At 38.0% G+C, this 13,866-nt stretch overlaps 1 protein-coding gene across 3 annotated transcripts in view; it reads left to right on the top strand.

Moving 5' to 3' along the window:
• The window catches only part of slc39a11 (solute carrier family 39 member 11), a 146,962-nt gene that overhangs the window by 70,449 nt on the left and 62,647 nt on the right, over nt 1-13,866 (top strand). For 2 of the 3 annotated variants that reach the window (XM_005807341.2, XM_023340479.1), the window contains one exon: nt 11,547-11,688. In XM_005807341.2, the coding sequence (XP_005807398.1) occupies nt 11,547-11,688 (142 nt within the window). The remainder of the gene's footprint in view (nt 1-11,546; nt 11,689-13,866) is intronic. The other variant, XM_005807342.2, reaches the window with a different exon arrangement.

Genomic DNA, 13,866 nt, shown 5'->3' with positions numbered 1-13,866 from the left:
TTAAAGAGTAAAAGACTGGCAAGAATTGAAATTACTCTAATACTCCAAAATAAAATCCAGACCAGCTGGTTGCCATCTTACTGTAAACTGGATAAATTAACCCGCACAAATCCAGGGATAAGCTTGAGAGTTTTGAAACCAGGCAGGTTATAAAACGACTATGAAAACAGTAATTTTATAAAATCTTGCACTGATTACAAATTGCTTGGCTTTGTGAAACCAATTTTTAAAATAAAAACACTAAATGGAAGTTATTTTGTCTGTGAAAATATTGTTAAAATCTCCTTTTGTCGGGTTACATATTGGGGTCTCCTCGGGCAGCATCGATCATTATTATAATATACAATATTTTCGCTCCTTTCAAGACTTTAATTTTATATCACTCAATTACTCTGACTCAAAACATTTTTACAGTATGTTCGTAGTTCTTGTTTTACACAGGAATTTCACCTTCATTTCCAATCTAAATTTCCGTTTTCTGCTTTAAACATTCACTCTGTCAACTATTTTAATGTTCATAAGATGGCGTTCGCACACCTTGAGTTGACATTTGAAGTTGTTTCAAGATGAAAGAAATCTCCTTTGGTCTTTGCTTTTAGCTCCAGCCTCAGTAAATCTTTGGATCCAAGCGCACTAGCGTTCTGAACTCTCCCTTCATATACCCAGAATGGTTCACCGTCTAGCCAGCTAAATCAATAAAAACAAATGCCTCTTTATACTCATGCGCCAGTGCTTTATTTTAGCCAGAACAGCAGCTGTGGGGGCTGAATTTGAAGCTTTTGTTATCACACCAAATGCAAGCGGGGACTTGCCTGGTGGGCGCATGTTGCGAGTGGACAGAGCTTGTTAACTTTCTCTCTCAGGCTGTTGTTTTTAATTCTTCACCTACCTCCTTTTGTCTTGGTGTGTGTGTGTGTGCAGTTCTTCAACGCTATGGGAACCTCTAGGCAGAGACTGACCGTGTGCCCCAGGGTCATTATTTTGCAATTTCTGCAACTCGCCCATCTCAAGGCCCTTCACTAAGCAGCTGAACTTTGGAAGAGCATTTATGTTCTCTTCCTCTGTCCCTTAGAGCTTAAACAATGTGTGGAGCCGTATTACTTTCACTTTATTAAAGGTGAAAGTTTTTGCAAATTGCACCTTTTCCATTATAGTTTTTCTGAAATCCATTTTAACCACATTTATTAACCCAAAAAGTACGTATGTATGGTATGAATAGAAAAAAATTGAACAAGTCAATAGCTAGTGGTCAACATTTACTGTTATTCTGTACCACGAATGAAACATTTAACAAGATGTTAAAATGTGTTTTCCCCCTTTTTTTAAGAACTCAAAACTAAGAATCTAATTTTTAACATAAAAAAAGCATTTTTCTTTTTAAAAATGCTTTTGAGTTGAACTCGACACCAAAATACTTACCACATAAAAAATACAAATAAATAAAAACTTGTACAAGCTGTTGCAATAAGCATTAAATCAATTAATTGCATGACATATTAAAACGAGCTCAATAATTTCCGTTTGAATGATTAGTTTTTTCTTTTCCTCTTCCTACTAAAACCTGGATGACAGAAGTCTTCAGTCTGGTGCTTTGGTCTCAACAAGCTCCTTTTTTGGGGGGGGGGACAATTTTGCCCTACAGAGACTTTATAATTTGTTGTTTCTTTTGTTTAATTTGGATATTTAACATATTTTCCGCTTCCAGTATTAAATGTTCATCAGAACTTAAAAGGTTTTGGATCTTTGAGAATGTTTCCTTGCATTATTTTGCCATTTCCATTATGATACTTGAAAATGGTCTAAAAAAACCAACAATATTATAATCGCAATAACTTCTGGGACAATTTATTGTCCAGCAAATTTACCATGACAGATCTATTTGCCCACACTTCAATAATTTTCAGTACCTTTGTTTGATTTTTCTTTTTCTTCCAGCTTCCTGTTTCATGTAGGAAAGAAATGTTCTTACGATTCCAGGAACATTTCTTTTTTGTCCCTGCAATTGTAGGCTTTTGGTCAGCATACGTACATTTACATAGCTGCAAGTGGTCTAATTCAACACATGAACAATCTGAAGCCTACTCTCCAATGTGGTTTTCTCCTATTGATTTTCTATGTACAAAAATCGAGTTTCTTAAGGGAATACTGTTTATGGACTTGGTTCTGCAAACTTTGTCCTTTTTATCCAAATTGTGTCTGTTTTTACTAATAGGTGACATTAGTAGCCTGCTCAGCATGTAGAGCTAATGTGTATCTTTTTGTTTCACAGAATGTCAATTTGACATCATAATCATCCTTACTATAATTCACACTCGGATATCAACAGGAGCCATACCTTGTTACACACGCTAATGTGTGTGCGCTGGACTGTGTGTGTGCTCATTGATGTCAGAGCAGTACTTTTCTTTTTCTCCACTGGACTAATAGTTCATCAATTAGTAGCAGGATACCAGACTTGACAGGATGTCGGCCCATTTGCACATTTACACACACCTGCTAATGTTAAGCTACCATGAAACTGTGCGTGTGTGTGCGTGTCAGACTTGTTTTTCTAACAACTACTGTTTTGTGAGGACAGATTGCACCTCATGGGGCCCAAAGTCGGGTCCCGTTAGAAGAAGTGCTGTTTTTGGGTTAGAGGTTTAGGTTTCAGACCAATAGCTTAACGGCTACTACTGTTGCACTCTGGCATATTGGCCGCGCAGTAACAGTGTTGGATGATCCATGATGACCACTTGTGGTGTTTGATCCACCCAAAAAGCTTCTCTTAACCATTCAAGGCTGCAGAAGAGGATCATCAATCCTCGTCTGTCTTGTCTTTGGTCATAATGATATTCTAAGGCAGCTTAAAAGGACTGACATCGTTTCTTAGCTTTGACCAACCGCCTTTCGTGATGAATGAGTGTCCAAACATATGTGTCAAAATGACATTCTTTTTGCGTTCTAATGCAAAAGGGGAGGCGATGGGAAAAGCTGTTCTGTTTCGTTTTGTCCCACCGCTGATTATTTTAAATGTCAGTGTGGGTAGAAAAGGCCATTGAACGAGCATCAGCGGGTAAAGTGCTCGTCTGTGAGTAGGATGACAGAGTAAGCAGTAATTGCTGGAAACAAAGCTTCGGTTTACATTCATTTAGATGCAAATGAATGTATTAAAAGGGAAATGATAACAGTCGGTGCATTACGGTGTTCCGGTCTTAGCATATGTGATACGGGGAGCAGTTGTTTCAACAGCTGTGTGCATAAAGAGTGTTTTCATGATGACAGTGCCTGCGGCGCTCTTTAATAACAGTCATGCTGACCTGTCTGCTTGATGAAAGTGGGGACATTCGGACCACAGGAACCGACTTTTGCCAGACGCATTCGGCAGCGGAAGTTGCAAGGAGCAATCTGGGAGTGGACGACTGCTGGAAAAAAATGACTAAAATTACTGCTGAACTTTCTCGGGCTTGAATAGAACGCTACCCAGGTGGCACTTTCAAACTTGTAAATTATCAGACTCCACAGAAGTCAAGTTTTCACATGTCTGCAAATGATTCTCGGAAAAACTACTCGGAGGTCTGGATGGTTTGGTAACAGGAAGGTTTTGGCATTTATATTCATGTTACATTCCGAAATGTACAACATGGAAAACTACAGCACTGCAAAAAAGTATTTGTACCCTTATGTTAGAAACAACATAAATAATAACTTCATTTCTTTCTTTTAGCTATGCTTTTCTACAACTCTTTTGTTTTGGGTGATATTGATGCCTGCGGCTCTCTTTAATTGATGCAGTTTACAACTTTGACTATCAATCCACCTGAATTTATACAGTCACACATTCTAATATATACATATACTTCCCACTAAAAATTAAATAAGTCTTTTTAATTCAAATTGAAAATTAAAAAATACTTTATTGATCCCAAAGGGAAATTAAATATTAAATAGAGCAACTTTCAGAGACACTATATAGTCTTAGTAGCCATGTTTTGGGAGGTTTGGCCTCTTCTATTTGCAGACATTTTTAGTGCCTGCTTTCCTTTCAAGCTGCTCTGAATGCTACAGCCTTCTGATGTTATGGTGCCTGTCGAAGGGAAGAAAAAAAACAGCCGTTTGGAAAGCAGATTCTAGACGTCATGAATAATTTAAAACCGGGTCATAAACTTGCCACTTTTTAAGGTTTTGTGACTCTAGTGAATTGAGTAAAAGATTTTCTAAGCTACGCATTTGGTGTGTTTTTGCTTTTTTGTTTTTCTGGCTTACTTGCATATTTTAGATGATAAAAGAACTTCTAGTATCAGACTAAGAGATGTGTTTATGACCCCAAAGCAACCCACATTCGCAGAAGAACGTAGACGTCGCACAGCAGCGCACTGCTCATGGGAAGTAAGAATGGATCGGATTTTGAAGTTGTTGATTAGTAGAAGTTGACAGTATTATCACAAAATTACGACTTACGACGTCTTCTTCAGTCATTGCTTTCATCCGGATTTATCACATCTGTCTTCTCCTGGTGCAGAACTTTGATGCATGGGTCACGTCAATGACGAAAAGTCGGATAAAATGTAGGGATGCACTTTTTCCACTTCCAATACTGACATTTGATGTTTAGCATCGGCCAATACCGAAAAATAGCTAATAATTTCAGCTTATGTCTATCCACTGGTGTCAACCTTTATTGTAGATCTCGCTGACAAACTGCAGCTCTTCATGCTCATGTCTTCTGCTATATGCAGCCATCCATGTGGGAATAATGGAAACCTGGAGGGTTTTTCAACCTTTTTTTGTTTTGTTTTAATTGAAATCCCAGAGAGACGGTAATTCTGTTTTCTTTGCAGACGTGAGTTTTTTGCTGTTTTAGTCTGAGCATCAGTTAGATTGAACTAATTCAGACATTTTAATCAAATAGACCGAGCACAGCCAGTAATCTGAGGCAGCGATGGCACAAGAGCACCAGTAGCTATCAAGAGAGAGTGAGGGCGTGTTCATGCGGGTTTCCGTGTGGGTAAATACGTGACAGGATGTTGGTGTGTCTTTGATGAAAACAGGACAGTTTCTACACTTCTACACTTTCCCCATCCTTTATTTCTTTTTTTTTTTTTTACTCATCACTTTTTCAACTTCATCCAAGTGTGTGACAAGTCCTCGGGGACCGTTCTCTGGCTTTCACACAGAATAAATCACATAAACATCAGATAGTGGACTTTTTTATTGCAGAGCCCTGCTGCAGTGCATTCTTCACGCTACCTCGCAAAAGCTTTTCAAATCAGTCGTATTGTGAGAACACCTTTTGTCCTCTTCAGGTGAGCTCACTGTCAGATTTAGTTCTGAACTCTGGCCAGAACAACTAAAACTTTAATGCAATTCAAGGATTCCTCAAACTCTCCAGGTGTGTTTTTGAGGAGGTAATGAAATTGTAACATGATATAAAGCCTCAGATCCTATTTTCTACAATACCCTGCCCCTTCACCCACCTCTTTTTAATAAATTAATATTTATTAAAAATTACCTCTAATTCAAAATTATTTTTTCTGGTTGAACTTGATTCAAATAGCAGAAAAGCTAATAAAAAAGAGCATTTCAGGCCTGGACTGTAATATTCCAAACTATTTACAGATTCTTTAAAACCACTTTATGATTAATGAAACCTCTATGCAGAGGTTCTGTTTCAAATTGTATTTAAGTGGCGCTAGAGAAACTGAAACAATGTCAAGGCTCCAGCGTATATTCCAACATTATCAAATGTTGGAAAAAAAACTCTTTTTTGAATTATGGCTAATGTAAAAAAATATGTTGGCATTAATTTCAACTCACTCCATTGGTATTTTATCTGGATGGCCCTCCATTAAATAATCCCAGGCCCTTTGATCTCTCCAGATACTTTTCAATTTTAAAATTTACCTGTGGACTACTGCATTAGTCCCTGTGTGGCTTTTGGATTCGTATTTTGTTTTCTTGAAGCTAGCTAGCTAAAAACTGGCTTCCCACATTTTGTCCCACAGATAAAAATGTATCTTCCCACATTTTTGATTCGACCAGCTGGCAAAAATAGCTGAAAGAAAAGCTAGCTTGCTATTTTTTGCTAGCTAGCTGAGTCAAAAGAGTGGGAAGGTAGATTTTTATCTTCCCATATTTTTATCTTAACTAGCTAGCCAAGACGTGTATAGCTAGACAGCTATTTTTGCTAGCTAGCTGGCTAAGTCAAAAATGTAGGAAGATAAATAGATTGGGATAGATAGATGTAGCTACAAAGGGGCAATTCTTGCATCTGCTGAATTTTCTAGCTAAATAACCCACAGAACGTGCATCATGGCCTTTAACTCGATATCATTTCTGAGCCTTAAATTATGTATTTTAACTTTGTCCAAGCATGATGACACAACATTCTACTTTCGTGACTTTTTAACAAGGATTTGATTCATAAATTGTGGTTGGTACGGTCTACTGCCCACACTGTGCTTATCAGTTGGGAGAGTGTCTGTAAATAGATGAACAGATAAAACAAAGGTAGGGATTTTGAGTGATAAACAGAGTGGAATTGCTGCTGCTGGAGGCGTGTTAATGGAGATCCAGGACCTGCTGATGAGATTGTATCATGGGCTGTCACCAAAGGCCACTGTAGGTTAATGACATTCTTGGAGAGGGTATGCGAGCTAATCTATGATGTGACGCACATACAGAACACACACACACATTTTCAGATGAACACATTCTTACTCATACTTGCCTGCTCGCATGGCAGCACATTGCATGAAGTGACAATTAACACGTAAGCAAGAAGCATTTAGCAGGGCTTGCTCTCATTTAAAAGATAGCAACAACTTGCTTTAAAATGTTTAAAAATAATAAATGAGGGAACCAGTGAAATCACTCATTTAAACCATTTTGTTGGCTGGCGGTCATGCCACGCTCTCAGGCAATCAATGACACCAAATGTTCACTTGTGTCTTTCCTACCGTTTCTGGATCTTACCAGGTTTTTAAAATAAATAGTAATCATTTAGTGTCCAGTAAAAGTAGGAATAATTTTTCACAGTTTGTCGCACTAAAACCACAAACTTGACTCTATTTTATTGGAACAACAAATCAGAAAAAGTATTGCATGCCTTTGTATACAGTCCTGCACAATCAATGCTTTGTTAAACCACCCTTTGCTTTAACTGAGAGATGAACTCTCAATTATAATCTGGTGTGGAAATTATAACCAACTCACTGATACATAGTCTTTGAACCACCTTATAATAAATGGAGCTTTGAGACAAAACTATATACATACAATGAACCGCGTATTTGCAGGAGTTTAGGACCACAAACACTTGCGAATGCTTGAGACTCCCCCTAAAATTACATATAACTTTCTATTTTAATAGGTCACGCTCCACATATACCTTATTAAATATGAATATACGCAGTGGAAACCATCTTAGCACTACCGCAGAAGCTAACATCCATAGCCTTCCTTGTCTTCCTTCACTCTTGGGTTAGAGCCAATCAAAGAAAATGAACAGTGCACCAGTCAATTATATGTCAAGTAGCATTGAACCTAGGTATTTTAGCTTCTCAAGCTCCATTTTCTTTTAAAAAATATAGATTTTTTTTTTTAAATTAATGACATTCCTCAAACAATTTGCAGTTACGTTCCACAGAAAAATTGGTGAATAGGCGTTGTTGCACTATTTACTGTTGTTGTAGACGCTTCTTTAACTGCTGTGCTGAATATAATCAGACCCTTGTATAAATGAATAGCAGTAAAGCTACCTCAATTAGCTTCGAACCAGTCAAACAGACAAAACACACCATCCAGTAAAACGTATCCTTCACTATTTGAAACCACCCCTTCTCCTAGCCATTTATTAGCAGCAAGGCTACAGTTCTGCACGGTCACTTCTTCTCAGCTCTGCAGAGGAATTTCACAGCAATCTTCTTCATGACTTTGGGTGAAGTTTTCAGGGATTTGTTAGTAAAGATCCCAACATTTCGGTTTCATTTGGTTTAGATTTGTGTACGCAGTACAATCTGTGCACACAGAAACATTTTAATCACTCAACCTGCTTTTAGACCAGCTGTGATGCGATCATTGCCAATTGAAACGGGATGGAAAATAAATGCCTGTAAGTGTTGTTCCATCTTTTTTAACCCCCGCTTTTGGACTTTACTCTGCTAATGGCTTACTAATGAATATGCTGCCTCTGGGTTCATTAAATTCACCAGTTTTCAAAAACCACTTAATTAGGCCCACACCTGTCTGTGTGGTTAATTTGTTGTTTGGTCTAGTATTTATGTGTTGGCTTCAGATAGATTTTGAAATGTAATTTGTTAAAATGTTTTTTTTATTTGAACGTTGTTAGGGAAAGGTGGAATTTGGCATAGCTGATTCCTCATCAGGTGTTCTGTCTGCCATTTTCTGAGCACTTTAATGACTCAGAGCAGTAAATTGGCTAAACTCCTGCTCTTATAGATGTTCTCACGTATGCCGACGATCTCTTTGTTTTGCACATTTGAGTAGCAATCCCTTTTGGCAACTCTCCCTCTTGGCTCCTATGGAGACGGTGTAGTTTCTACACAGGTTTGGCCTAGCCCACACACAGCAGATATTTGGGGAAATGAATGCATTTTTATGTGTTTTGGCCTCTCATCCACATAAAAACTCAGTTTCATACCATTAAAAATGATTTATGAAATATCCATATTTGTGTTTGTGTGCGTACTCGGGGAAAATGGAGATTTCCGATCCCATGCATTATAATCTGCGACAAATAATGGGTCAATATATCCACATACTTGCTTTGACATGATTCCCAATCAACATTCTCTTGTGTTTTATTAACTTTGGATTTGAATGTTATTTAAAAGTAGTTCAATTTATTTTGATGATGCCATGTTTAATTCCTAAAAGGAAGTCGGGGTTGTTTTGAATCGATCTAATTGACTGACGTAGGTCTCAGCTGTGCGCTACACTGCCCCCTATGGATTTGACATGTTTAAAGCAATGCTAAGGGACAGATTTGTGCTGGTTCTTATGGATGAAAACTTTTCTGAAACAGAACTCGTGTGTATGCTTTTGCTTCTTTAAAATGATGTGGCGGAGATATCTGTTTTTGTAAAGATCTGGTTACGTGTGTACAACGCCTTAGAAACTTTAGTTTTCCCATAGTCATGGTTGTGCTCATAAGTTTACATACCCCAACAGAGAAGAGGAATAATGATTAAGAAAAAAAAAACATATGCTGGTATGTAAACATCAACGTAATGCTACCACAAACAAAACTGGGATAGTAAGTGGAGCAAAGTTATGAGGGCAAATATGACAGTTATGTCTAAACTAAAGCAATTTTAGAAAGAAAATGAAAAGTGGAAGTATTTTTAAAGGATAAGTGGTAAATAAATACAAACTTAACTACTTTGTCACAAAGACAATTGCACATTTTTCAAATTTGACTGTAAATATACATAGTTTTTCTCCCACTTCCACTGAAATTGGCTACTTTTTATTGACCTTTCAGATAAATTTCCAAATTCCAATGAACTGTGTGTTTGTAACATTTTGTAATGTGTAAAAGCGCAAGGCCCCAGATGGAAAGTTAAATAGCTAATTTCATGAGGAGGAGGAGGTTGGATTCATTTTCTGTTATTCAGACAAAAACTGTTGATTCATATCTGCAGTTCAAATTGAATTTGAATGCTGCGACACAAAGCTGAGGTGTGTGGGTTCATTTTGAAAGCGTGGAGTGTAGCCAGGTTCACTCCTGAGTTAAGTTGAGAGAATCTCTCCTGTTGCTGCCTGACGGATTACTGTTAGAAGTAACAAGTTGGCTGGCATGTGCTTCCTCAGCCTTACAAGAGATGTGGGAGTCAACCTGAACAAGGACAGCAGCTTGAGCAAAACAAAACAAAAAACAACCAAGCAAGGACAGAACTGAGGACAAACTTTTCAGCCGTTCCTTCGCAGTAAGCGGCAGACAGAGATGCGTTGGGTGGGCGTACTGCAGGAGGGGAGCTGATGAAGCCGAGGTGTGACTGCCTGATTGAAGTGGAGTCTGGAGGGATGCAAGTGGTGCCAGACCTACACACACTAACTCTTGCAATAGCGGAAATTTGCATGCACAAGCACCCAAGACCAAACGGGAAACCGGGAGAGTGGGGGGAATTGTTGGAAAGGAATGGAGTGCACAGCTGGATTCATGACGGGTAGTCTTTGGATATTTGAAAGCTATTAAGTCAAACATCACTTGCCCCAAAAGCGTTCTTTTGGGTATGTTTTATGGCAAACACTCTCAAACGTCTCTGGATATAAATAGCAAGGCATCATTCTTCCGGGAAATCCAAGCTAACAAGTCACAGAGCAGCGATGTACACTTTTACCAAGCCTTCATTGAGTTAAAAGTAGCTTTTAACTGCCCTAGGCATCACTACAGGTGACTAAATTATGTCATCCTTACCTTGTATAGAAATACTGTTGACGCTCTTAAGAGAGATGTATACTGTATCCAGAGAGTACCTATAACCCAAAATATGTTCAAAACTCCATGCGAACATTCCTCTGATTCTTGATTTGATTGGTCACAATTACCAACCTACCTCCTCCATTTGGACCTAAGACATGCATAACCTTAGTAGATCATTCTGGATTTACTTAGGTCTTTATGTTTTAGTTGAGTTTTTAAAATCTGGTTTGGTTTTCATCTATATGGTCAACATTTTTAACCCTAATTGTTTTTACATGTCTTTTGTGTATAACCTACATTACCAATAAAAATGGACAAAAAAGGGACAGGAGGCAAATATCTTTTATGTTAGACAGAGCAATTGTACACTAACAGTCATTGTCAGCAGGTTAGAATGTGTTCTAATGCACATTAAAAGTACTTTTGAAAGTTGTCAACACTTTCACAGGTATTAAACATACTTTTAATCAAATGTATATTTCTGTATTTATTTTTTTTATTGGTCTGATGTAATATTTTAATTTCAAACATCATGTTTTGATTAACTGTAAGCAGGAAATCATCATAATGAAGGCTCATATATCCAGATAGTTCTTTTTCCTGGGTGGCTAGTTCACATTGGGGTTCCATTGGTTCCTGTTCATATCGTGTATAATTATCACTTAAAAAAAAGACTAGAAATGAAACAGTTTTCCAACTTAAACTGACCAAACATGTAAGATGATAAATAATGCATGACTGCATTTCAGGTGCAGTCATGCAGATCACTTCCACAATGAATATGTTTTCAGATGAGCATAGTGCTGCAACCTCCATTTTTCAGGGTTGGGTTTGTTGTATTAAGTGTTAAGTTACACATATTAACTTTCCATGTTGGACAAAAACAACCTACATAAATCCATTTGCGAGGCGCTGTGCAATAAGTCGCTTACATGTTGCTACAACCCGCCTGAAACATACCATGTTTGAAAACTTGGTGAGGTCACTTACAGAGATTAATTATGTTGTTGTTGTTTTTTTTTTTGTTTTTTTTAAAAAAAGCTGTTATTTCTCAATCTGGTGATTGAGGTCAAACCCAATTTGACCTGACCTCTGCGTTTCTGTCTTCTGCCGTCATCAGGGCGTCTGTGCCGACCCCCACGCCGCCTTGGCTCTGCCCCGCGACTCCAAGCTGGGAAAGGAAAAAGCCGAGGATCCGTTGCTCCAGCTGCCAGACTCTGATGAGATGACCATCAGGATAGGTAGAGCTGGACCTGTCACAGGCAAGCCCCCCCCCACCCTCTTCATATACCCACATCAGCTGTTTTGTGCTCCATTTCAGAAGCCCAAATGGTACTGCATGGAAATTTAAGAATTTACACCTGCAGCTATTGGGGTCACACAATTTTTTTTTCTTTTGCCACTATAAGAAAAATAAATGATTTTGTTCTGATGGAAACCCAGAGAAGGCACAAAGAGTGGCTCCATTGGCTAAGAAACCTTACTTGACCTTCTCTGATGGCTACTTACAGATCTTTCTATGGTGCCTTTCTTGTCTCTTTGTTTTGCCTTTAATCTCCTAGAAACTAGATTGATTGGTTTCAAACTTTTAAAGGTTATTTAAACAATAACCTTTTCTGTGCTTGCCTAAAAAGATTAAAGAACAGTAAAAAGCTATTTTTTTTATATATTTTTGGAAGCAAATAATCAACCGTTGAGACTCTGAAACGCAAAGGAGTCTGATGTTATAGACCATAGAGTTAAACTGTAATAGAAAGCCATGCTCTACTGGAAGTTGTGGACCAGTTGTTGCAGTGACATATCATTGCAAACAAATAACTATATGTGACGATTGAAAACAGAAAAAAAAAATATTTGAACACTTTTTTGATTACTACTCTCAGTTGAGTCTGAACAGCATGTCTCTTCTATTCGGTGTTTTTCTCTAGAAGATCTCCTGGGAAATTATCCTGCTTTTCTAACAACAATAATCACACTGCAAGTAATCATTCCATGCATGCTTGTCATCTCACTGTCACTACAAACAATGATGGCTATATCAACACACTTCCTGTTGCGTCTCAGACAATCAGACTCAACAGATTGTTGCATCTGATTGTCGCAACAATCTGTTTTCCACTGAAGGGGAAAATGTACTAACCCTATCTTGCAAGAAAGATAAACTAGTCAATAAATACATACAAAATAATCAATGAATATAAATAGTTTAAACAGATTATCGGCTTGGTTAAAACTGTAAATGATCTCAAGTGGACGGCTGAAAGAAGTAAAGCTATTACAAAGGCTTTCTGGTGAACTATTGAAATGATCTAATCCAAACAGAGGACAAAAAAATTTTATTATATCTGTCATCCGTTATCACAAATTAACACTTTTGGACGGGGAAAGGGAAAAAAGGCCCTGTTGGCTTACTCCTCACAATGAAACTATTGGTTTATGAGTTGAAGCAGAGCAGCTCCACATGAGAAATGTTCTTAAAACCTCTTTGTCACCACCTAGATTGAGACAACCTAGATTTTTACTACAGTAAAAATATACTAAACACAAAAAAGATGGCATCAAGCAAACGTTTGGGTAATTGCAAAACATCGCCCTTCCACATTTTGTTGCGTTATACTTTTTAAATTCAAGATGTTTTATGTGATAAAACAACCCAAATAATCTGGTCTGATTAGTATTGATTTCAGCTGCAACATTTAGATGGCATGGTCAGAATTTGGCAGAAATAAACATGAAGACATGGATCCATCCTCCCTTTCACCAAACTTTCAGGCTGGTGGTGTATTAGGGTAGGCAGTATTGACTTTGGGGGCTTTAGTGGCAGCTAGCATCATTTAAACCACATGGATTTAATGGCATGGTACTTGACCCAAAATAAAGACTATTGTGCACCCGGCGGTAGCTACTTCCCTCTCGCAGAAGGCTACATCTATTGTGAAATCATAAATATTCATTTCACCAGTAACGGAGAAGGACTGGAGAAGCTAATGACGTTTCCAATCACTGGCAGAAAAACATGCAAGATTATGAAACAAGATTAATTAAGACTAACACAAAAACAGTAGACTTTTTTCCCAGTAACATATCACCCTCAGCCACAGAGGCTACTTTTTAGAAACCTGGTAACCACAGGATTGCCTTGTCTCTCTGCTGGCCATTAGCATGGCTTGGCTGGTGTTAGCTTTGGAAAGGCTAATAACTTGCAGGCCTAGGCTGGTCACTGACTGATGTAGATCTTGCTTTCTTCATTTTGATACTTGTGTGTCATTAATATTTAGACCTGTTGCCATGTTGGATTACAGTAAATTCTGTCAAAATAACACACACCAATCCAACCAGTGCGTGTCGCTTACACACGTTGTATGTCAACCTTTTCTGGATAAAGTTTTCTTTACAAATAAATGTACGTCTCTAATCAAGCGGGTTACCAGCTGAGGCAT

Source organism: Xiphophorus maculatus, chromosome 10, assembly GCF_002775205.1.
Source record: "Xiphophorus maculatus strain JP 163 A chromosome 10, X_maculatus-5.0-male, whole genome shotgun sequence".
NCBI lineage: Eukaryota > Metazoa > Chordata > Actinopteri > Cyprinodontiformes > Poeciliidae > Xiphophorus > Xiphophorus maculatus.
Note: the sequence above shows the minus strand (reverse complement) of the source record. Positions and strands in the feature narration are given on the sequence as shown.